General features: G+C 38.6%; 3 protein-coding genes across 4 annotated transcripts in view; 2 read left to right on the top strand and 1 right to left on the bottom strand.

The window, feature by feature from the left end:
* eno2 (enolase 2) overlaps nucleotides 1-1,353 on the top strand; it is a 31,794-nt gene extending 30,441 nt beyond the window's left edge. For both annotated transcript variants that reach the window (XM_022208947.2, XM_022208948.2), the window contains exon 13: nucleotides 839-1,353. In XM_022208947.2, the coding sequence (XP_022064639.1) occupies nucleotides 839-908 (70 nt within the window). In that variant the 3' untranslated portion in view covers nucleotides 909-1,353. The remainder of the gene's footprint in view (nucleotides 1-838) is intronic.
* A 1,960-nt stretch (nucleotides 1,354-3,313) lies between these two features.
* On the bottom strand, nucleotides 3,314-12,792 carry tpi1a (triosephosphate isomerase 1a). The gene is made up of 7 exons (XM_022208949.2): nucleotides 12,510-12,792; nucleotides 11,176-11,299; nucleotides 9,731-9,830; nucleotides 9,220-9,337; nucleotides 7,942-8,027; nucleotides 5,812-5,899; nucleotides 3,314-4,123 (listed from the first exon to the last, which is right to left on the bottom strand). The coding sequence occupies exons 1-7, from the start codon at nucleotides 12,619-12,621 to the stop codon at nucleotides 4,005-4,007; spliced, it is 747 nt and encodes a 248-aa protein (XP_022064641.1). The 5' UTR covers nucleotides 12,622-12,792; the 3' UTR covers nucleotides 3,314-4,004.
* A 4,970-nt stretch (nucleotides 12,793-17,762) lies between these two features.
* Nucleotides 17,763-18,569, top strand: LOC110961359 (high choriolytic enzyme 2-like). The gene has a single exon (XM_022208945.1). It carries the CDS (start codon nucleotides 17,763-17,765, stop codon nucleotides 18,567-18,569), a length of 807 nt encoding a protein of 268 aa, XP_022064637.1.
* The last annotated feature ends 5,664 nt before the right edge of the window (nucleotides 18,570-24,233 follow it).

Here is a 24,233-nt window from a genome sequence, read left to right as displayed (position 1 = left end):
TTCAGCCCTAGTTCCAATGTAACGCCGAAATGCCGTACATTAAAATGCCCGTAATCAGTCCCAACGTAACGGCAAAACGATGTAACTCGAGGACGTCGTAAACTGAAGACCCTCTGTATGTAAATAACTAGAAAACTACATTATTTCATGATGTTTTACGGTGTACTGGTTTGCATTTGAGTTGCAACTCATGGTCAGCACCGTGTGATCTGTTTGGGTTCAGGGATGATTGACGATCATTGGTTAGGGTTAAGGTTTATTAGGATTGATTGCTTTTATAGCGAGAAGTTGGTGATTTTTGACTGGTAGTTGACTGGAGCTACAGATGTTTTAGAAGCATCATCTTGTGCTGATAATGGATAATTTTTGCATTTATTACAAACTGGTGTACTTCTATGTTAATAACGTACACGTGTTAATATTTATGACAACTATAACCACAATTTTTGGTAAAAATACATATATTAAATGTTAAATACACTAACTTTTGTGCTGATAATGGAAAAACGCTGTAATATTTATAATAAGTTACACAAACTTCATTTCATGTGATATTTTCATGTAAATTTTCAAGTTTTTAAAGGTTAAAGCTTTTATTTAACAGCAAAATATGAAATGAAGCACATTTTTTAACCCTAAAATCAACAATATCAACACATTTCTTTACTGTGAATGTAGAAAATGTTTTACTGTACGGTAGCATTCTGGTGACCACAGCTGCAGATGATGAGGAACTTTCCCCGGTTGTAGACCCACTTTTTGATGCATGATCCTGTAAAAATGTTTAGCTCAGCTGGAACTAAATTCTCTGTTTCTTCCTTCTTCTCTATTTTTGCAGAATTGAGGAGGAGTTGGGCGACCAGGCTCGCTTTGCCGGCCATAACTTCAGGAACCCCAGCGCCCTGTGAACCTGACAGACGAATGACTCACGCACACACACACCTACACACACACACACGCACATGCATGCAAACACACACACAAACTGACCAACACGACAAACAAGGAATGAGCCATGTACAAAGAAAGATTTCACTGATTCATGAAAACAAAAACAAAAAAAACACAAGCGCAAAGGAGCCAAGCAAAAAAATAAAGAATAAATAACTGAATAAATTATGCACTGGACTTACAGGTAGGGAGATGATGCTGTATGCACACACACACATATATATAGAGTACACAGATGCAACACATGCTAATGCACATGCAGGGGAATACCATAAAAATATCATATTTATAAGCCAGACATGCACTGTTACTGTAGTTTCAGAGGAATAGTTCATGTACAGTCGGAGGGGAGACGTGCAAAAACAAAGATTACTGTTGTAAAAAAAAAAAAAAAAGATGAAATGAGTAGAGATATTGTAGAATAACGTAGATTGAAGCACGCAACTGAAAGAGATGCAGCACCAAAAGAATACGTTTTGCAGAAAGCAGCAGTTTCAGGGACTGGGTGGAAGTAAGAGCAGAACTACACACTGTAACACCTGAACACTCACACACTCTGCTGTGTCACACTCTCACCTGGACACTCCAGCATCTGCACTCCTCCTCTTCTTCTTCTTCTTCTTCTTCTATCTTTTCGTCTACTTTTTCTTCTCGTCGTGTCTCAATCCCGGTCGCCCCTTCTTCTTCTTCTTCTCCTCCTCCTCTTCCTCCCGATGTGATTCTGATTATTTGTCCTTCATGCTTGAAGTCCTGCCTCCGTCTCAAAGAAGAAAAAAAGAAAAGAAGAAAAAAATATCGAAACCCTGAGTCCCCTTTGTTCCTTCGGTTCCTCCTGAATGTCCATAGAATAGCTGTGTTGAAAGAGAATTTTAAAAAAATGATTTAAAAAAAATAATATTCAACAGAACGCTTGTCATTGAGAATAATGTGAAAATATGTGAAATAAAAAAGATAATTTACAATTTCAATCACATTCAAAGGAGTTTTGTCGTTTTGTGCTTGTTTTTCTTTTCAAGCTTTCCCTTTTTCCTTTTGTTAAGTTATGATTTTTACACCTTAAAATTATGGAATCACAGGAGTGCCACAAAAGATACATTTGTAAAAAAAAAAAAAAAAAAAAGGAAATAAATGTGTGAATATAAAGAGGAATAAATACAAGAATAAATAAATCTGTTAAAAATAAATGTGTAAATATAAAGAGGAATAAATAAAATAATAAATAAATAAATCTGTTAAAAAATAAGGAAATAAATGTGTAAATATGAAGAGGAATAAATAAAATAATAAAAATAAATATGTTAAAAAATAAATGTGTAAATATAAAGAGGAATAAATTAGACAAAAAATTTAAAATATTTGTTAAAAAATGTGTAAATAAAAAGAGGAATAAATAAAATAATAAAAAATAAATCTGTTAAAAAATAAATGTGTAAATATAAAGAGGAATAAATTAAAGAAAAAATATATGTTAAAAAATAAAGAAATAAATGTGTAAATAAAAAGAGGAATGAATAAAAGCACATTAAAAATATTTAAATATAAAGCTCAGTTTTGTCTTTGCTTTTTCCTTTTGTCATTGTTTTTTTCCCTTTTTATTCCTCTTTATATTTACACATTTATTTCCTTATTACTTTAGCAGATTTATCTTTTATGACAGTCCTGTGATTCCATATAAAACTGGTTGATTTTACAGCGGCTTCACATAAAAACTGTGAAGTGTTTTTGCAATTATTTGCAGCTGAAATTGCCGAGATAAAAAGAATTACAACAATACAGTTTATTTCAGCAAGAGAGCAAAACGATTTGACACTAAATCATCATTTTAGTGGACTTAATGTTTAATCAGCGCTCATGCAGCATGTTTTAGTCACACCGGGTCAACTTTTCTGAAAGAAAAGACAGAATCTAGTAAAAGTATAATATTGCAAACTTACCCTACTTTTCCTGTGTATAAAGCCTCTCCATGTGTCTGCAGCAGCCTGCAGGTGCAGTGTGTTGTGGGAGCTTTACTCTTTCTTTTCGTGGGCTTTGGGCGGTTAAAGTTCTGGTTTACTGATCAGAAGTTCAAGGCTAAAGTCTTCAGTTTAAAGGGTTCAGGAGTTCCTCAAAGGACTCTTTCCATCACCCAGCAACATCTTTAGACTGTGGGAGGAAGCAGGAGAACATGCAAACTCCACACAGAAAGATCCCTGGCCGGCATGCGAACCAGGAAAAACAGTTCCAACTTAGAAAGATATAAACAGAAAAAACATGAAAACCACTTGTTTGAGATGCTCAGGAGTTATTTGAACTTGCAGACATGGTTTGCTTTAAGCAGAAAACAAAAAAAGGTTAAAAAAACGACGACACAAACACATCAAACTGGACTTTTTTCCCCCACAGTTTATTGATCTCTTTACTCCTTACATTGGTCCATTCATCCAGTGTAGAACTACAGAAGCTTTAGTGCTGACTGGTGACAACATCACAATAAAACTCCCTGATTGTTATATATTTGCTCTTTCTATTTTATATTTAAGTACATTCTGTCTGAACTTTACTTGTTCCAGACCCTAAATAAGAGTTAGTGCAGTGATGTGATCAGTCTCTTAGCAAACACACAAAACAAACTGGGCTGACCGACCCTCTGCTGTTCGTCTCAGGAAAAATCTTACAACTACAGATTATTGCATTTCCCTTTTTAATTTCTATCTAAAATAGGACATACAGCAGCTGAAACTATTAGTAGCTAATGAAATATCCTAATTTTCCAGCTGCTCAGAGTCGTTTTGTTGAATTTTTTAAGTCTTTTCATTGCCACTGAAAATAAAGTTTAGTGGTATTTAATAACTCCACACTGTTACCTTGATGTGAAAAGGAAAAACAGTGACAAGCAAATAAACCTAAGTCCCACAAATTACAGCAAAACAAAAAAACTTACGGACATTTACCTGTATTTAACCATTACACACATATTTTGCTAATTAAATACACTCATCTGTCCCGTCGGCCCAGTCTGCAGACACACGGTGATAATCTAAACGGCAGAGTGCTTTTCATCGCTTCCGTTGTTTTTATTCACGTGCGTTGATGATGTCGACAAACTCCGGTTTCAGAGAGGCTCCGCCCACCAGGAAGCCGTCCACGTCGTCCTGAGACGCCAGCTCTCTGCAGTTCGCTCCTGTGACCGAACCTGGAGGAAAAACAGAGTAAAAAGACAAGTTAAATTAGCACAGTTCTGTTTCGCATTCGATGAGGAAAGAGCATAAATCCTGCTGGGACCAGTCAGACTAGAAGTTCCACTCAGCCCACCAGGTTTCATGCTGCTCAGTTTAATCTCTTAAAATGATCGACAAAAATGTTCATATAGCAGCAGTGAGTCAAATGTGAAGCTCTACTTTCACTCTTTAGAGTTTAAAAGCCATAATGTGACCTCATGCACATTTTTTGAAGTGTAAAATATGACATATTTAAAATATAGCATTCACAGCTGACAGTGTATGAACATCAGTGAAGAAAAAGCAGCAGTTTTCGCTTCATTACAACATTATCTACAAGTGTTTTCAGAACAGAATAAATTCAGTTTACATACAGAAATGCAGGAAATACAATTCAAAGACACAAAACAAACATAAAAAGACGCAAAACTGCTTAAATAAAAGTACAAAATGACCGTAAAGACACACAAAAGGACAACAAAGAGACCAGAAACGGCTACAAACAGATGAAAAACCGCTCCAAGGAAGTACTAAATGACCACATAAATACACAAAGCAAGCACACAGTGTCAAAACTGCATCTTAAAAAGCTGTCAGGTAAATATGACGGAATAAAAAAGAGAAAGTAGCATGAAATAGAATGACTAAAATTCAACTTAAGCCCTTCACGGGGCGAGTAATCAAATATGGCGTCGCTCCCGCCTCTCAGTGAGGTCATGAAGCATGTGGTTTCCACCCAGCCAATCAGCGAAGACCACTCCACGTTACATCACGACATCTGACCAATCAGCAGAGGAACGTATCAAACTTTCTCTTTTCTCCAAAGGTGGAAAAAGACAGAAACGTCAAAACTAACCGTGATTAGTTGATGAAATTCACACATTTTACATTTGAGTAGTTGTGCTAAGTGATGATATAAACATTTCTTGGAATGTTTTTAAAGCTAATCGGCAAGTAACCGTATATGGAAACTTCACTGACCTGGAATTTCATCAAGAAAGTTAAAAATATTGAAAAATGCCACAAAATTTAAAAAGTCTTACGTCCTCCAATAACACTCCAGAGTTGAGATTTAGAATTTAAGTATTTCAATGAGTGTCCTTAAGAAAATCTACTATGCTTCAATCAACCGTGTCACAGAGAAGATGTAATATTGGCCAACTTTGTCAGCATTTTCTCTCCTGGGCGACGTTCACTGATGTGTGAAGAAACGATCGGACTCAGCAGCTCCTTCTGGGAGAGCTGGAGGAAGGTTTCTGAGCACTTCTGGAGGACAAGAGCAGGTTAAGAGTGTCAGAACCAATCCATAAAAATTACTTTACGGCCGTGTCAAACAAGTTGATCGTCTTTACAAACGGCCTCGGTGGAAGGAGGAGCGGAGAAAGAGGAAACAAGAGGCTGCAGAGAGTTGTTGCTTTTATGTAGCATTGGGTTGTAAATAAAAGCACAACGAATGGAAAATAAAGGCAGAAAGAGAGGAATAATGGGCATCTCCTTTGTCACCTGGGTGTAAATATCAAATTGGCAGTTTGACAAAGTTACATGAGCGACACAGACGGAGCTTATCAAACATTAGAAAGGTGTGAGAGGAATGTGAATCCAGTTGAACATCAGCTGGAGACTGTAATGATTATAAATAAATATATGACAGATCAGCACTGACCTCCGTAGATGATCCTCACTGAATCAGCCACATCGTCCGAGACGTTTGCTCTGATCCAGGCCCTCAGCTTCTCATGGACCTCCTGAGCCTTAAAAAAAAACCCACACACACATTTAACACTAGGAGACATCTGAAAGCTTCATTAGTCAAACCTGTGCAGACTAAAAAAAAACTACATCTTTCAGTTTCATCATTAGAAAATGCCGTCTCTGCAAACTGGAAATGAGAAAGGTTCGTGTTGTGCTGAACCCACGAGGGTTTGTGGTCTACAAGGTTCTGGAAATAACCGCAGCTGAATGAGCTGCTGTCAGCAAAGTGTGGGCTGAGAAAATACTGGCAGCTTTTATTCTGGAAAACTGGAGTTTAGTGGGTTTGATGAGGGCAAAACACTGAAAACACCGACAGCCACAGTAAACACAAACAAAGCCTCACATATAAAGTCTGTTATAAACCAATCTGCATTCCTGATAACAGATTCAGTTAAAATATATAAAAAAAATAGACTTGGAAGTAAAATTACTCCATTTCTTCTGTTTATTTTATTAATATGCTGAACTCCAAAATCGAACAGGGAACATAAAAAGCATGTTATCTCAAAAATACAACTATGATGCCATTTATCTGCCAGAAATGGTGTAAAATAGAAAGAATCATCGGATTTTCAACTTTCTGACGGTCCTCGAACCACTCATCTGTGGAAATTTAACAAAATCTAAACTTAAATCTGGTTATTTCAAATTCCCCAGATTCTCTATGTTTAATTAAAATTCACAAAAAAAAAATCTGTTTGCTCTAACTATAAAAAAAAACATTTTTCAGTTGAACTGCAGGTAGTGTTTACACAAAGGAGAGAGAAAACAAGGAATGGTTTTTAAAAACTCTCTGAATTTTCCCACTGTGGGATCAATGAAGGTTTAATCTATCCCAAAACCCACCAGCAGGTTTGAAAAACAAGCAATCTTTAAAAATTAAAAGCTAAAATGTCAACAATTATCAGCAGAAAATTGTAGAAAAAACAGATTCTGTGCAAAATAAAACAAATGACAAATATTTGATGTCCTATTCCAGTGTGCGCCAATGACGTCGGACCATCGGTCAAATCCGATTTGTGTACCAAAAGTCCGGTAAAACTTACTACATTACTGGTCTCATGTCCGGTGTAATTTTTTTCCTGTAACCCCGAAGTTCCACATAACGCGATCGCGCCGCACCGCGGAACGGAACGAAGCGCCGCCGTCTTGGGCCGAAAGTCAAAGCACACAGCAAGCGCCGTCCGGATGGGGAGGGCTGCTCCTCAGAGAGGCTCTCGTGTGAACAGCGATATCACGCGATAAAAACGCATGATATAAACAGAAAATAAATAAACCACATCTCATTTCGCTTCTACAAGGTCGCTCTGCTTGACCCAGCCACATTGCTCTGTGATTTATTCTTCTAGCATGGTAGAGTACATGATTTATGTTTTGATCTCAAATGAGTGCTTTTCTTTATCCAATAGTTAATTTTGTATGGTTTATTCTATATAAAAACGGTAATTTCTCTTCGCCCATGGCGTCGTGTTGTATCTGGGGCCCTGTTAACATGATGTTAACCGGAGGTGTAATAACAACATATAGGAAAAAATCTGACTTGTTTCTATCTTCTACTCTTTAAACCTACGCATGGGCTGTTTCGGGGCTTTCTTGAGCTAGAATCTTGATCTTGGTTTCATACATACCTGCAAACATAATTAATAAAGTAGTAAATTTGTATAACAATTATTAAAATTAAATTATACATCAACTTTTGGTACATTTGTGCATAAAATATTCGGTCCAGTAAAAACTGTTTCGGTCCAGTAAAAAATTGCTGTTTACTGGTCCACGGTCCAGTAATAAATTGTGCCCATTCGCGCAGACTGCTATTCAGCTGAACTGCAGGCAGTGTTTACACAGAGCAGAGAGGAAACGAATTAAAAATGTAAAAAAAAAAATCCATCTGCAAATGAGAAAAAGAACCCATGAATCAGATCTGGGACCTGTTCAGCTTAATGAAAACTTGAGCTACTTTACTGCCTTTTGATGCGGTCACACTTATCACTGGGTTTGATTCGTTATTAGCGTCGTCAGCAGAGGGATGAGGTCGCGTTACCTGCTCAGGTGTGGCTGTCTTTCCTGTGCCGATGGCCCACACAGGTTCGTACGCCAGAACCACCTTCCCCCAGTCCTTCACGTTCTCTGGAACACAACATCCTCCCTGAATTAGATGGAAAAAACTAAACCTCTAGTTAAAATTAGAATGAAAACCTAATCTAATATTTAACATGACTACGTTTCCATGGAAAGTAATCAACAAGGAAGCATAAATATTCGTACCAAGCAGATGAATATGAGCTCTGGTGTTTGACTTTTTCAATGCTGTCACCTACTGATAGGTTCAGAATGAATTCAACAGAAAATTTATTTTAAATTGGCTTCAAGCATCCATCAGTTCTCCACCGTGGACGGACAGAAAAGAAAAACCAGGAGAAGGAAACCACTTCGTCTACTGGAGGATCTTGACCCATTTACATTTTAAATCACTCTGAGCTCAGAAGTAGAATACATGAGGAGAGCACGGAACCGTCATCAATTATCCGAGAAATGTGACTGCAGACTGAGCAACACAGGAGGAAACAGCTGCAGTTTTTCACAATAAGAGGCAGAACAGTAAAATTCGGGAGTTTAGTTTGTCCTCTAGGAGGTAAACGAGGATTGAGCAAGAAAATAAACCATTACTGAAGTGTTTCTCTTATTAATATGCCAATTATTTTTCCCACTAGTGGATATAAAATGTCAGAAAAAATTATAAATATTTAATTTTTTTATAATGAACTGTCAGTTAGCAAAACAGTTCTTAAGTCATTTAATTTCAGTCGATTTGTTGATTAATTGACTGATTTTCCCTCATAGAATTTAATAAAAAATATATAAATGAATAAAAAATCACTTTATATGTTCATAGTTTTATTTTACCATAAAGCTTAAAGAAAAAAATCGGATAATTGAAAAAGTATTTAAAATATTAGGTTATAAAAATAAATAAAAACAACAGAAAAGAAGTAATCATATTTTATGAGATCTAATGAAACAATATGTATAAAAATGGCTTAGTGACTTTTCAAAAATTACATTAAGCACATAAATTAATTTAAAAAATTATTTTCAATGCATTTTTCATTTCAGTAAAATCTCAAAGCGCTAGATTAAAGATATAAAAGGACAAAAACAAAACAAACAGGTAAAATAAAAAGAAAAACGAAACATTTTAGGGAAAAGCTTTGTGACAAAGAAAGCTCTTTAAGCCCTTTTTAAGAACATCCACTGTCTGTGGAGCTCTACATAATATTAACTTGAATGATGAACATTTATTACTTTTTCTATTACTTACCTGCGATGACCTGCGTCTGAGCGTACACGACTTCTTCGGTGGTGCCGGCTTCACGCTCCTCCAGCTTCTCCCCGATGCAGGCGATCACTCCCAGATCACTCTCCAGAGCGTGAGCCACCTGTCCCGACAGGAAGAGGTTTGGAAAACAGAAATCTCCTTAAAAGGTTCCCTGAACATTAGCAAAAAAACACATTATTATGTCATTAGGTAGTAGGTAACACAAGCAAGTGTTGTGGGATCCTCTGCTAGTTGAAGTTTGAATTTCCCTCAGGATTAATACAGTATCATCTATCATAACATTTATCTTAGTGTTCTGATCAGAGTATCTCATAGTTTTCTGTTTCATAGAGACGGTCTCTTCTCTGTCCTCCATACAGTTCAGTTCCTGGTTTGATTTTTTCATCCAAAGTTCATCTCCTAGAACAAGTTTTGTGTGAGTGTTTTGAGACTGAACGACATCAATGCAAACGTCTTCTATTTGACGCGCAGTCAGTCGGTAAAACAGTTTCACCTTCTGTCCAATCAGCTCGTCGCTTTCCCCGAACACATGACGGCGCTCCGAGTGTCCGAGGATCACCCAGTCGACCCCACAGTCCTTAATCATGGCCGGACTGGAGGGACAGGAAACGAGATCAGCTGTTCAAGTGGGTTAACCACATTTACATCCACCAAAGGCTGCAGCTGGCTATTGTTTTCCTTATCCAGTCGTTTGGTGATTATTTTTCAAACAGATCACTTCATATCTAATGTACTGTAGAACTAAAACATGCCTGTCATGTTGTCTGAACATCTGAAAGTCAATATTTTTCTGAATTCGTGATATTAATCAGATGCTGGCAGAAAATTCTCATTTTTATGAAGCCACAGATGGAGAAATCTGACATTTTTTACTCAACAGATGATTGAAAAATGAATGAATGATCCAACTGCTGACTGTAATTAACTCACAACCACACTGACACATTAAACCATTTATATTTTCCAGCAGTTCCCAACACATTTGAGTCTAATAATGTAGCGGGAGGACAGACTAAAGACTAAGACAGAAATGAGACAGAAAAACAACACAAAATGACAAAAACAAGGCACAAAATGACAAAAGCAAGACAAAAAAACGACAAAAACCAGACATAAAATGACAAAAACCAGACATAAATTGACAAAAACAAGGCACAAAATGACAAAAAAAGACACAAAATGACAAAAAAACAGACAAAATGACAAACGAAACAGAAAATGACAAAAACGAGACACAAAACGACAAAAAAGACACAAAATGACAAAAACACAGACATAAAATGACAAAAACAAGACACAAAACAACAAAAACCAGACATAAATTGACAAAAACAAGGCACAAAACAACAAAGACACAAAATGAAAAAAACAGGCATAAAATGACAAAAACCAGACATAAATTGACAAAAACAAGGCACAAAATGACAAAAAAAGACACAAAATGACAAAAACAAGACATAAAATGACAAAAAACAGACATAAATTGACAAAAACAAGGCACAAAACGACAAAAAAGACACAAAATGACAAAAAAACAGACATAAAATGACAGAAACGAAACAGAAAATGACAAAAACGAGACACAAAACAACAAAAACCAGACATAAAAGGACAGAAACATCATCAACAGGTTATGCTAACATGTTGTGGGACACATGTTCCATGAGTATAATAATTATTTAAAATATATGTTGATTAAAAAAATGTGTCCACAATTACAAGAGACGTCATCCAAAAAAAAGGGGCAAACTTCAGACTTAAAATATTTTCAGGCATTTTTTTTCTCCTAGTTCAGGACAAGAACATTTACACAACGACTGCGTGTTTTGGTATTTTATGCATGGATTAATTGATGTTTGATGGGTGTCTGACTACATGTTAATCTACATTTCACCAATGGAATGGTTAAATCAGTCTCTGAGTGGGTGGTTCAGTTACCTGATCTCTCCAGTAAACGCTCCTTTGGCCACCTTGTAGCAGTTCTGGGCCGCGACGCCGATCCTGGGATCCAAACTGGACCGAGCAAAGTCCAGGTAGATGGACGGAGCTCCACACACCACCTCTGTGGGAGATTGATAAGAACATTATAGATTTTATATGAAGATATAAAAATGTTTGAACCACGGAGAGTTTATAGCCAGAAACCACAGCAGGATATTTATAGTTTAGATTATTTACAACAAGAGAAGAGGAAATAATCAGTAAAAGTGTCTGGTTTTCATAATCAGACATCATTTGATTTAATGTTGCAGATTCTGAATTAATGACATGATGACTTATTTTTTTAAAAAGTGAAAATTTCAGGCTTTTATCTGCAACAGTTAATTAAAAAATAAATACCGGAAAACAGAAAACTTTACATTAAATTGCAGCGATGTTTATTTGAGAGAAATCAATTTAAGTAAATCCGACTTAAACCTGTCGCATTATTCTTACTTGTTAACCCTTGTTGTTCTGCGAGTCAAATTGACCCGTTGTAAAGTGAAAACTTCCACATTTTCAGGGACATTTTTGAAACTTTTTTGGTGGAAAAAAGAAATGTTAACAAAAATGTCTCTTTAAAAACATTCAGAAAATAAATCCATCAAATTTTTTTCTAAATGTTCTTAAAGAAAATATTAGAAATTTTACTGATACATATGTAATCACTTTAGATATTTTTAGGATTTTTTTGGAAAGTTTGTATTAAGTTTTGGAAAATATTTACAATTTTTATGTATTTTTAAAATGTTTTCAATTTTTATTTCTTGAAAACTTGGAGATTTTTAAAAAAAAAAATAACACTTTTACGTGAAGATTTTAAGGGTTTTTTAAAAAATTTTCTTCTCGAAGATGTTGCAATTTTTTTTTATAATTTTTTGCTGAATTTTTGGATTCTTTCCAGACAAAGGAACAATATTTTGGTGCCCATAAATGAGGACAACAAGAAGGTAAATTCGATTTGGATAAATTCCATTCAAGTGCACGGTGAAAATTACAACAATTCATGCAAGTCCATAAATCCTCTTTTTTCCAGAGCACGGAGGTGAACTTTTCAAGGATGAGTACAAATACTTCAGTAAAAGTACTTGTACCTCAACTAGAACAAACGACGTCACAGGCCTTTATGCAACTCATCCTGGTCACGTGACTCTCAATGTCACCGTGTCATCTGAGCAGCAGCAGCATCCAACCACCGACCACTTCCTGTCCTGCTGATCAACACCTGATCGATCACCTGCATCGATCACCTCGGCGGGTTCTCTGTGGTTCTGCAGGTTCCGTCCACTCACCGGTCTGGTCGTGCAGGCTGGCGGTGTTCAGGGTGCTGATGATCCCTCCCAGGCTCTCCTTGGTCCCGTTCATCTTCCAGTTTCCTCCCACGAAGAACCTCCGCTGCGCCATGCCGGCTGAAGGTGTCTGCTGCCCGGTGAGGAGAGGAGGAGGCCCGCTGGGTCTGCTGGAGGAGTCCGGCAGGTGTGTGGGTGTGGATCAGCTGATGTCGGTTAGAAAAGCTCCACACAAACACCGGCTGGACGGGATTCTTCTTCTGTTTTGGGTTTATAACAGGCAGTGGAGCAGCTTTATGGGGAATTACCGCCACCTGCTGGACATGTGGTGAACTACATGATGCGGGAAATAAAGATTCAAGACCTTTATCACAAACACAATTATACACAGAATAGTGAGCATTATGCACCTGTTTCACAAGCACAATAATAAAAATAAAGAATACAAACACACAAGAAATCTATCTATCTGTCTATCTATCTATCTATCTATCTTCTTCCATTTCGCTGTAAACATTTTTTTCTTGTTCTTGTGACCAGTCTGCTAATAAATTGTGAGGATCCATCTTGTTCACTCTTTTGTGCCCAAATAACATCCTGGTTCTTCTTCTTTTTTTTTTTTTTTTTTTACTGCTCAGGTCTGTTTGACTTCAGTCTTAAAATCGACTCCAAGCTACAATGAAAAGGTTTCGTCGTATCTTTTGTTCAGTGTTTGATTCAAGTAGGAAACATTTTGGGTTAAATCCTCTCTAGAATGCTTTTCAATATGAAATACTTGATGATGAACATGAAATAAAAAAGAAATTTTCTTGGAACTGTCATAACTGATTGAGCATTTCTGAAAAGTTGTACCACAGAAACAATACAATGATTATTAAACTTCTGCGTGCATGTTCCTGTTTTGTGGCATCTTGTCTTTTATAACAGAACTGTCATGCCACAAGAAGTAGATTTTAAATGTGATAGATATTCACTGTACAGCCAGAATTTAGTGTGTCTTCCTGCTGCTCTGTCCAGTTATGACTCATACATCTGAGGTGTGTTGACCTCAGTAATCCAGCTTCCCTCCAGACTGATTTGTCCTCCAGATGTGAAGAACAAATATAACCTGCTTTATTCCTAAATGAACTGGAGCACAGTGCGTCTACGCTGACCGGCCCAAAAAAAGAGGCACACTCTAATATTTTGTTGTTTAGCTCTGACACTGATTCACTGTTGCATCGTTTCGATAAGCTTCTGCAACGTCACCTCACTTATTTCTGTCCGGAGTTGCATTCATTTTTCACCAAGATCTTATACTGATGATGGGAGAGTCAAAGCCTTCTCCAGAACATCCCAAAGATCCTCAGTGGTTCTGAGGTCTGGACTCTGTGGAGGACAATCCATCTCCTGCTCCCTGATCCACTCATTTTCAGTGTGAACCCCATGAATCCTGGCATCATCATCTTGGAACATGAAGAAAAACTCCACTGATGGAAAGACCTGGTTCTTCAGTATCTTCAGGTATCAACTGACGTCATTCTTTGGGAACATAACGTTGGTGAACCTGACCAACCCCAGACCATAACCCTAACCCCCACAGGGTGGTAGACACCAGCCATGATGAGTGTATCACTTCATCCACCTCTGTTCTTACCCTGATGCCCCCATCTGCTGGTTTCTCTTGTACTCCTCTAGACTCTATACCTACCGTCAGGCATGGAGGTGGCAAGTCTGAGTCAGAAAGACGAAAAATTTAGTGGAACTGCACCAATTCTGGCTTTTCCTATTTGGTCTGAATTTTAATGAAATAAGTAATAGTTCCCTTTGATATTACTATTAATGAATGACAAGAGGCACTATTTTCATTAGTGCAATATTTATTACCCCAACAATTTAGACCTTAACTGTTACGATCCAACCTCTAGGGTGCCTTAATGTATTGGTTCAGGTGGATGAATTTATTGCTTAGTAGCAAATAGAGCATAAAAATGATAACAACGACCACAAGACTGGTGAGTGTTGCTAAATCAAAGAACAGAACACAACAAAACAAAGGCTAACAGAGTCTCTAAGCTATCTAAACACAAAGAACCTAAACTCCCTAGCCAAACATACATCAGCAACACCCACCACAAATAACAAGAACTAATACCAGAGTGCAAAAACAAACTAAACAAAACTAGGGCCTCACACTCATATGCTTATTACACAGTTTACGAAGACTCTAAATAACGAACGGCTTCTTCGCTAATTTGGCAGACTGCTAACTGGAGCCTCAGTCTCCACACCAAATTAGCAGCCGCCAACAGAAGCCCGAACTGTCTGTAGAACCACCACGAGTATCTACAGACCAAAACACACCACAGGAATACAAACAATATATCAGTTACAGAGAGGCACCAGGGCGGACTGGTGACAGATACCAGCCGCCCAGACAAAGAGCTTGGTTGCAGGTATATACCCTGCAGGTGTGTAGGCGGCTGTATCCGGTTGGTTAGAGGTAGAGGGAACTGGATGGTGGCCCAATCAGGATGGTCGGGAGACTGGGAGAACAAGACTACAGTTCAGGTTGTCTGCTCCGGAGACGTCCGTTGGAATGGCTGGCAGCAGGGGTTCTGGAGAGGCTCTGAAACCAGCCACAGCTGAACTCACAAATCAATGTAGAACAGGAAACCACCCAAACAACAAGACGGCACACAACTACTTGTGGCCGTAACAACAACAAAGATAGCCCCAAATAACCAAAATTGACAAACTCAGTAGCGGGTGTTTCCATCAATTGCTGCAATGACAGCGATGTCTCATGCTCCTAACGAGCCTCATGATGTTGTTCTGAGGCAATGCATTCCACTCCTCCACAAGTGCTACACACAGTTCTGCAGCATCCAGTCGCTGCTTCAGCTGGTCCCAGACCTGCTCTATGGGGTTCAGGTCAGGAGACATTGCTGGCCATACCATGTGAGGCACTCCTACTTCCTGAAGTCCAGCTGTGACAATTCTGGCACCATGTGGTGGAGCATTATATCCATGAACAGAAAGTTGGGGGTGTGCTGGTGGAATTGGGGGATGATGATGGGCTTTATGATGTCTCTGAGGTAAGAACGTGCCGTGACTGAGCCATCTACAATCACCAAATCTGTTTTGTGCTGACTGTGATGCTCAGACTGCTGCACCTCCTCCACCAAAGCCAACCCTGGGGGCCATGTTGACCTCGGCGTATCGCTCACCTTGCCTTCTCCAACAACGCTGACGACCATCATTTCTGTGAAGGTGACCCAACACTCATCAGTGAACAGGACGGCAGACCACTGCTGCAATGTTCAGGTCACATGGTTTGAAGGCACTGAGAGAAAAATTCTGTCTGGTGCTGAAAATATATGAACAGTTGTCTCTTCTTCAGGCTTTGGGCAAAAATATACCAAGAGAAATAATTTACCCAAGGATGAAATATTATCCCAAAAATGATATAAAGTAGAAAAGATTCATAGATTTCTTCTTATTCATCTGAATTTATTTCGAGTTTAAAAGTTTCACATCCGTCATAAATACTAGTAGTGTTAAAAAAGAAAAAAAAGGAAAGCAGCCAAAAAAGCAACACAATATAAAGAAAGAAATGCTCACCACATAAGCAGTGATAGTTCTACTGGCTATACACCCCCTGTCAAAAGTTTTAGGACACTGTCTCATTCAAATAAAGTAGAACCTGTCCTACAACTTTTGACAGGGGGTGTATTTCATCATATGGATGTGATCAGGGCAGGACTCTGATCATACATGTAAAGTTTCAGGCAGATTGGAGCATGTTCAGGGCATTTACACAGCATTTGAAATTTCATGGCGAAGGATCAAAATTCCAGAGGCCGCCACGGACACGCCCTTTGACTTTGGAAAAAGATTTTAATAACTTTGGATCATTAAGGCCTCCTGTATGTACTGGCCCAATTTGAGGTGAATTGGAGTTTCCCCTTAGGACGAGTTCACTCTAGAAAAAAATGAAAAATGGGCAAAATCTGACATTCAACGCAAAATAGCTCACTTCCTGTTGGGTTTGGAATGTGGCTGTCACTGACTTTTTTGTTCAGCCTGATGTGCTGCATATGTGTACCACATCTGGTAAATACACCCCCTGTCAAAAGTTGTAGGACAGGTTCTACTTTATTTCAATGAGAAAGTGTCCTAAAACTTTTGACAGGGGGTGTATATTGCTGATTTAGTGACTCAAGGTAATTTTAGTCTTGACCTCACTGCAAATTTTTTTATCATGAAGAGCACAGCTAAAAGGAGTTGTGTGAGTTAATAGTCATTTAGTTTGAGAAACAGATTTTTATTATTGTGCAAAAAACTGAACTAATTCACATACATGTTATAATGGTAATATATAAATCTGTAGCTAGAAGTTTTAAAGATGCCAGAATAGTTCAGTAATTATAATCTCACATCAATGTAGGGACATGGCCAAATGTAAATCTCCACATAGGTTTATCTTTGTCTGATTAGTATTGCATTTCAGTTCTACATTTATTTGTGGTAGCTATGAGTTAAAGCTACAATCCATGAGTCAAAGAGACATAAAGGAATAATTTTGTTCTTAAATATCCACACTCAGGTTTTTATGTGCCCTGTACTTAGATTTATGACCAAAAACCTAAAAACTAAAGACATTTGTATCAGCTGCTCTTAGCATTTGGTGCTAAAAGCTAAATATTAGCATGCTATTGTGCTAAACTAAGATGATGAATAGAGTTCAGATTATTCCTGCCAAAACCAGCTTATATGTTTGTGTACTTGTTGGCATGTCAGTAACAACATTTAGCTTCAAACGCTGCTGTGCAAATCAACTGAACAGAGGGGCAAGAAAGGAGGTGTTCTGTTAGTGGTGTTCATTAATTTGATCGAATAATCAAAGTATGAAAACTCTGCAGGACAGGAACAGTCTTGATAGGCAAAAATATATTTTATTATTTTGATTTTGTGAAGGCTGAGGACCATTTAGTGTGTTTATTTAAACAACAACCACCCAGTGAAGCTGTGTTTATCCCTACAAAGTCCTGACATAACAAACCATGTTGGAACAGTAGGTTTGCCTGTGGAGTCCTCCCTTTAGAGGTTTATTTTGGCCTAGCAGTGTGGACCCCAACCTATAATCCTCCTGCAGACACACCTGCAGAGGAGAGTATAAAGACCCTGCACTGAACGGAGTCACACATCAAGCTTCAAGGAGTTTCTCCACAGCAGCTCTTGACAGAAGCTCTGGTCTCCAGACCGACCCTGAAGATGACTCCCTCTGCCAGCCTGCTGCTGCTGCTGCTGCTTGGCCTCTCTTGGGGATTTCCTGTGGAGGAGGAAGGAAGCCCAGAAGAAGAAGAAGAAGAATGGGAAGAAGAAGGGGAAGAAGAAGAAGACACCGTCGACATGACCACCAGGATTCTGAGCACCAACAACGGCTCCACTGAGAACCTGGTGGAAGGAGACTTGCTGATTCCCACAACCAGAAACGCCATAAGATGTCAGCGCTGCTTTTGGAAGAAAGCCAACGGTGTGGTGACGATCCCCTACGTCGTGAGCAGGCAATTCAGTTCGTTTGAGATTAGAAAGATCACAAACGCCATGAATGCGTTCACGAGATCGACCTGCATCCGCTTCAAGCAGCGTGCCAGAGAGTACAGCTACATCAGCATCGAGAACCAAAGGGGATGTTTCTCTGCTCTGGGCATGAATGGAGGCAAACAGGTGCTGTCCCTCAACAGACAGGGCTGCCTCTACCACGGCATCATCATTCACGAGCTCATCCACGCTCTGGGCTTCCAGCACGAGCAGACCAGGAGCGACCGCGACTCCTATGTCAGGATCAACTGGCAGAACATGAACCCACAGATGGGCAACAACTTCCAGAAACAGAACACCAACAACCTGAACACTCCCTACGACTACTCCTCCATCATGCACTATGGTAGAACAGCCTTCAGTATCAACGGGAGGGACACCATCACCCCCATCCCCAACGCCAACGTGCAGATCGGCCAGAGGCGGGGAATGTCCCGCTGGGACGTCAAGAGGATTAACCTGCTCTACAGATGTTAACAACAAGGAAGCCTTCTGATCCCACCTTGGTCAAAACCTGTGTAGTGAAAAGGATGTTGACACCACACTCTTTCTCAATGTTTTCTTCTGCAATTAATCAATAGCTACTATAAGCCACAGAAATGAGGCTTCAAATTAGAATGTATTCTTTTTTCTGCATATTATTTGATGATTTGACTCTATATATATCTAACGTATCTCTAATAAACTTCATGCAAAGTGACTGATTCTGGTCTGCATCTGTAAAAATGTGCATTCACACACACTGATCAGTGTGACTGAGAATACAATGAGGACAACCTGACGGCAAAGACAGGGCACAATATGTAAATACAAAAAAAGTCTTCCTCTCAGTGGCTCAAAAAGAACAAAGTTAAGGTTTTGGAGTCAATGTGTAGACTTGAACCTAAGTCGTTGTGACAAGACCTTAAAAGGTCAGTCCATGATCTAAAACCATCTAATGTGACTGAATTAAAACTATTCTGCACAGATAGAGTGGACCAGAATTTCTCCATGGATGTAAAAGATAATCACAAACTGGAACAAACATTTTACTGCAGTTTGTGCTGTCAAGGGACCAACCAGGTATTAGGTTTAAGGGGGCAATTAATTTTTCACCGTGGTGTTACAGGTTTTCAACAAACCTTTAATAAATCATTGTGGGTTCTGAGTTGTATCTGTATCATATTCAATAAATCTAAATGACCTGGAACACTTCATTGTGAGAAATAAGACAAAGTAGGATATTTCTGGACAAAGTCGTTTTCACAACACTGTACATTTATATATTTTATCTCCACAGAAATCGATAGAATCAATAGAAATCAATAGAATCAATAGAATTAATAGAAATCAATGGAGTGAATTCTATGAATTCTAGAAAAATCACCATGGAAGCCTTGGCAACCAAATAAACATTCCATCAACTCTAATATAAAATAAAACTACAGAAAACCAGAAATCTGCTACTTTACATAAACCGTTAAAAATCACTGCATTCATATTTCTGTATTCACTGATGCACCAAAACCACACACATTGATTAAAAGACAGTTTGTTCAGTCACAATGCTTCACAAGGAAGACCAATGAAGCCTCCTCTGATGTTACATATCTTCTCTTCACTAGTTTACAGAGATTACACAAAGAAAACACCACCCTGTAGTGAAATAAACTACACATGAAAACACCACACAAATATATTTGTACATTACATGGAGACACTATCAGATTGAAAGACTAAATACTAGCATTCAAAACAAGTTTTCCATGTGTGTGGATGTGCTTGTATTGCTATCATTCTGAGGACCACTGACACCATGAAGACACATCTGCCCTTTGAGGACATTTTCGTGAGGACTCACAACTGAAAGTTAAAAGGTTTTAAACTGGGGGGCTGTTTACACGAGGACGCTTGCAGGTGAAAACGGCAAAATATTTCAACAAAACACCCTACCGTTTATACGAGGACGGCGTTTTGGGGGCTTGAAAACGCAAAAATTTGAAACCGGCCTCCAGAGTGGAAAAGTAGAAAACGCTCCGCCGTTACGTTTCCGTCTAAACAGCAAAACGTAAAACTTTGCCGAGATCTGACCACGTCGCGTACGCGATTACGTCACATACGTACTTTGGTTTGCCGGCCGGTATAAGGATGTAAACAAAGATGTGTGATTATTTCCATCCTTCCTACCTTCAAGCAACTCTGGCAGCTCTATGTACACTACAGGAGTCGTACCAACAAACGTACAAAATCTGTACAGATTCCATTCATGAACATTTACCGCGGCGGAGATCCGAAAAGGGAGATAGTAAGCATGCACGTAGACATGGCAGAGTTTTATCACAGCGCCACCCAGCTGCCTGGCATGCATATCCAATCGAATTCCACACACTATAGAGTCACCGTATATACGCAGATTTCCTTCAAAACCGCTCGTCTAAACGTGAAATGACAAGACGCCACTTTTGCGTTTTCTGTTAGGATGGTCCTCGTATAAACGGCCCCTGGGTTTAGAAAGATGAAACTTGGAAACATTCAAAACCACTATATTGAAAACACTCAAATACCTTTAATATCCTTGAAATTCTTTGGAAACCACAAAAGCCTGCGTGATCTTTTCATACTTAATGTACAATCACTCAAAACACCTGCTATCACACTGCAACCACTAAACAGTCCAAACATTTTTGGACTCACTATTGAACAGAAACAGCCATAAACAATGTGCCAGAACCAGAGACATTGTCTTTTTTTCTGGTCAACATCTTGTATCAACATTATCCAAAATCTCACCAGTGGTGTTGTTAGCTAATATCGCCTGAAATCTGAATTCCTCTGTAGGGATCTGGAGCAGGTTATTAAGTCTGGTAAGCCCATATCTTTCTATCTCCATAACCCAGATATATTTAATTTTAGTGTTGCAGTGTTCAAAAACTAATGATGACTCAAGGGACATGAACTCGAGCTGTAGCTTTTCCACATCAGCTGCAACTCTCTTGAACACATGATTCCAGATTAAAGCAAATCTCACCAAATTTCAACAGTCAACAGTTTGCATCTATTCTTCTCATAAACATTAAAATATGATATATGAAGTATTATAGCATGATGTAGAATGAGATTTCACGTTTATATTTAGAATATCACTATGTTATCTTCCTGTATTCCATTTGGAACTATCCAAGGCTAGATTATATGCAGACAATGAGAACTTTCAAAAGCTGCTGAAGGCAAACAATACATAGTTAGGTATTGCATCACCATTGCCATCACCTATCCTTTTAATTCACAGTTTTTTTGGTATCAGATCTCAGTGGCAGAAGTCAGCTCCAGCCAATCCAGACATCCCTTTACCGAGCAACATTTTCTGGCTCTTCCTGGGGGATGCTGAGGCAATCCAAGGCCAGATGAGATTTGTAATGCCTCCAGTAGCTCCTGGGTCTACCCTGAGGTTTGGATAACCTGCAACGGTAAGCACCCAGGAGGCATCCAAAGAAGGAACAGCAGCAGTCCAACACATACCAAACAGTTGTTTGACTTTATGAAAAGCAAATTAAAGATTCTGTGTGATTCTCTTACTTTAAACTAAACCATGCAAATCCATCCATCCATCCAACCATTCATCCAACCATCCATCTATCCACCCATCCATTCATCCATCATCTGTCCCACTTCACCCTTCAGGGGGCCACAAGATGGTTAAAGTCTATCCCAGCTGACACTGGACAGAAAGCAGGTTCATCCAAACAGTTTCTCATCACTATGGAGACTTTATGCAGAGTAAACTTTACCCTTTTATCCAAATACGCATCAAAATAGGCCCAACTACAAATTTGTGTCATTAATTTCAAGCTATTCTGATTCACTTTTTTACATCTGAGCGATAACAAGCTGCAGATTAGGACAATAAACCTGAATTTTTTGTAAGTCTTTCTTCTTCTTGAAGAATGATTAGGATTGACATATTTACACATCAGTGGCTGTGATTCATGTTGTAAATGCATTACATTTGACAGGATCCAAATAACCTGCATACGAAGACAGATGTCTCTTCAAAAGCAGCAGCATCATGCAGACTGTGTGTACATAATGCACAGAGCAGCTTGAAGGCAGCTCATACATGATGTATGAGCTTGGTAATTTACACCTTACCAGAAAAGTTTGCAAGACATCCATCACTCCAGAAGGACATTTTAAAAATAATTCATTCTTAAAGACCATTTTCTGCAGAAAGAATCAAAATATCCAAGACTAGATAACAACGACCAACAGTTAAAGCTTTTTGGCTGATTGAATTGTCTTGTGTCTGCAAGGGATTGCGTTGAAAATTTTTGCTTGGACCTTGTTTAACTTGCCTACAACTTTACTTGTGACTGGAGCAACATTTACATTTTGGGACTACAGCAGTCTTGATTATAGCTGTGCAGTGACATACATCAAACCACCTGTTGGTTGCATCTTCCCAGAAAACTGCAGATTTTTATTGTTCTTGCTGGATTATAGAATCTGATTTTCCACCGTCAAAGCTTTTTTTTTTTTCCTATGAAGCATTTTCCTCTGCAGGGACTTGCAAGCATTTGTCAGGCAATCTGCACCTTTGTGCACATTTGGCCACTGGAACCAATCGTGTAGAACCTGTTCAAGGACCATTTTCTGGGAGAAAAGTACCAGCTGTAGGGTAGGTACATGCAGTGCCATGAAGCAGTATTTGCCTGTCGACAGAAATATTCTATTTTTGCATATTTCCTTCACGGAAATGTTTTAGATCATCAAATTAGTTTTAATGTCAGACATTACATCTGGTATTGTAAAGATAATACTGCATTCAACAGGAAGAACATGATACCAGTAGTGAAACATGGTGGTGGTAGTGTGATGGTTGGAGGACCTGGATGACTTGTCATGACTGATGGAACCATGAATTCTGCTCTCTATCAAAAAATTCTCTTGATGGAGCCATGAATTTTACTGTCTTAGAAAATCCTCCTGGAGAACATCCACCATCAGTTCATGACCTGAAGCTCAACACAAATGGCTTATGCAGTAAAACAATGAGCCAAATACCACAAACAAGTGCACTTCTCAGAGGCTCAAAAAGAACAAAGTTAAGGTTCTGAAGTGGTTTTGGACTGCAATCTAATTGAGTGGCTGTGATAAGATCTTAAAAGGTCAGTCCATGATCTAAAACCAACTAATGTGACTGAATTAAAAGTATTCTGCAGAGAAGAGAGGACCAGAATTCCTCCATGGACGTAAAAGATAATCACAAACTGCAACAAACATTTTACTGCAGTTTGTGCTGTCAAGGGACCAACCAGGTATTAGGTTTAAGGGGGCAATTAATTTTTCACCGTGGTGTTAAGGTTTTCAACAAACCTTTAATAAATCATTGTGGGTTCTGAGTTGTATCTGTATCATATTCAATAAATCTAAATGACCTGGAACACTTCATTGTGAGAAATAAGACAAAGTAGGAGATTTCTGGACGAAGTGTTTTTCACAACACTGTACATTTATATATTTTGTCTCCACAGAAATCAGTAGAACTTGTCCTGTAAGTTATGATGAGATAAAGATATAAACTACCTGAACAAGTTTTGTTCAATCTCACAATTACCCAGCAAAAACCAAACAGCTTCAGCAGCTGTTCAAGTTTCTGACAAGCTGAGTAAACACCACAGCAACTAACTAAATAGAATATCTTGGCTACCTGTTTGTTGTGATAAGCTGTAACCTAGCAACCTTTCTAACATTAGAAGTCATCATCACTTTTGTCCAGTCTGTCAAACTTTGCAGGTGTCATTTATTTAAATGCAATCCTTATGTTAATTCATTGTTTCAGCGGCACAAGGACAGTTTTCCAGCCCTGTGTAGATACAGCAGAGGAGACACCAAGCTGCAGGGCAGGTTCAACCAGCCGAGAAAAAGTGACAACACACAGCCAATATTATATCTCAACAGAGGTGACATGTTCACAACATTATAAACAAAAAGCCCAACAAACCACAACCACGCTGTGACAGATATTACTGTGACGGTGTGGAAAGCTCTCTGCTTTGAATGGTCAACTCGTTGCTTTTCCCTGCCCCCTTCCCCTGGACCTGGATGAATCAGAACAAAGAGAATCGACAGGCTACAAAAAGATATGATGATTATGGAGAAAAC

Source organism: Acanthochromis polyacanthus, chromosome 11, assembly GCF_021347895.1.
Source record: "Acanthochromis polyacanthus isolate Apoly-LR-REF ecotype Palm Island chromosome 11, KAUST_Apoly_ChrSc, whole genome shotgun sequence".
Lineage (NCBI taxonomy): Eukaryota > Metazoa > Chordata > Actinopteri > Pomacentridae > Acanthochromis > Acanthochromis polyacanthus.
This window is presented reverse-complemented; position numbering and strand designations above follow the sequence as displayed.

Coding starts and splice junctions, on each gene's coding strand:
- tpi1a (XM_022208949.2), bottom strand. CDS start 12,621: ATGGCGCAGCGGAGGTTCTTCGTGGGAGGAAACTGGAAGATGAACGGG. Junction 9,831..11,175: donor GCGTTTACTGGAGAGATCAG/GTAACTGAACCA, acceptor CTGTCCCTCCAG/TCCGGCCATGATTAAGGACT. Junction 4,124..5,811: donor AGTGAGGATCATCTACGGAG/GTCAGTGCTGAT, acceptor TTTTTCCTCCAG/GTTCGGTCACAGGAGCGAAC.
- LOC110961359 (XM_022208945.1), top strand. CDS start 17,763: ATGACTCCCTCTGCCAGCCTGCTGCTGCTGCTGCTGCTTGGCCTCTCT.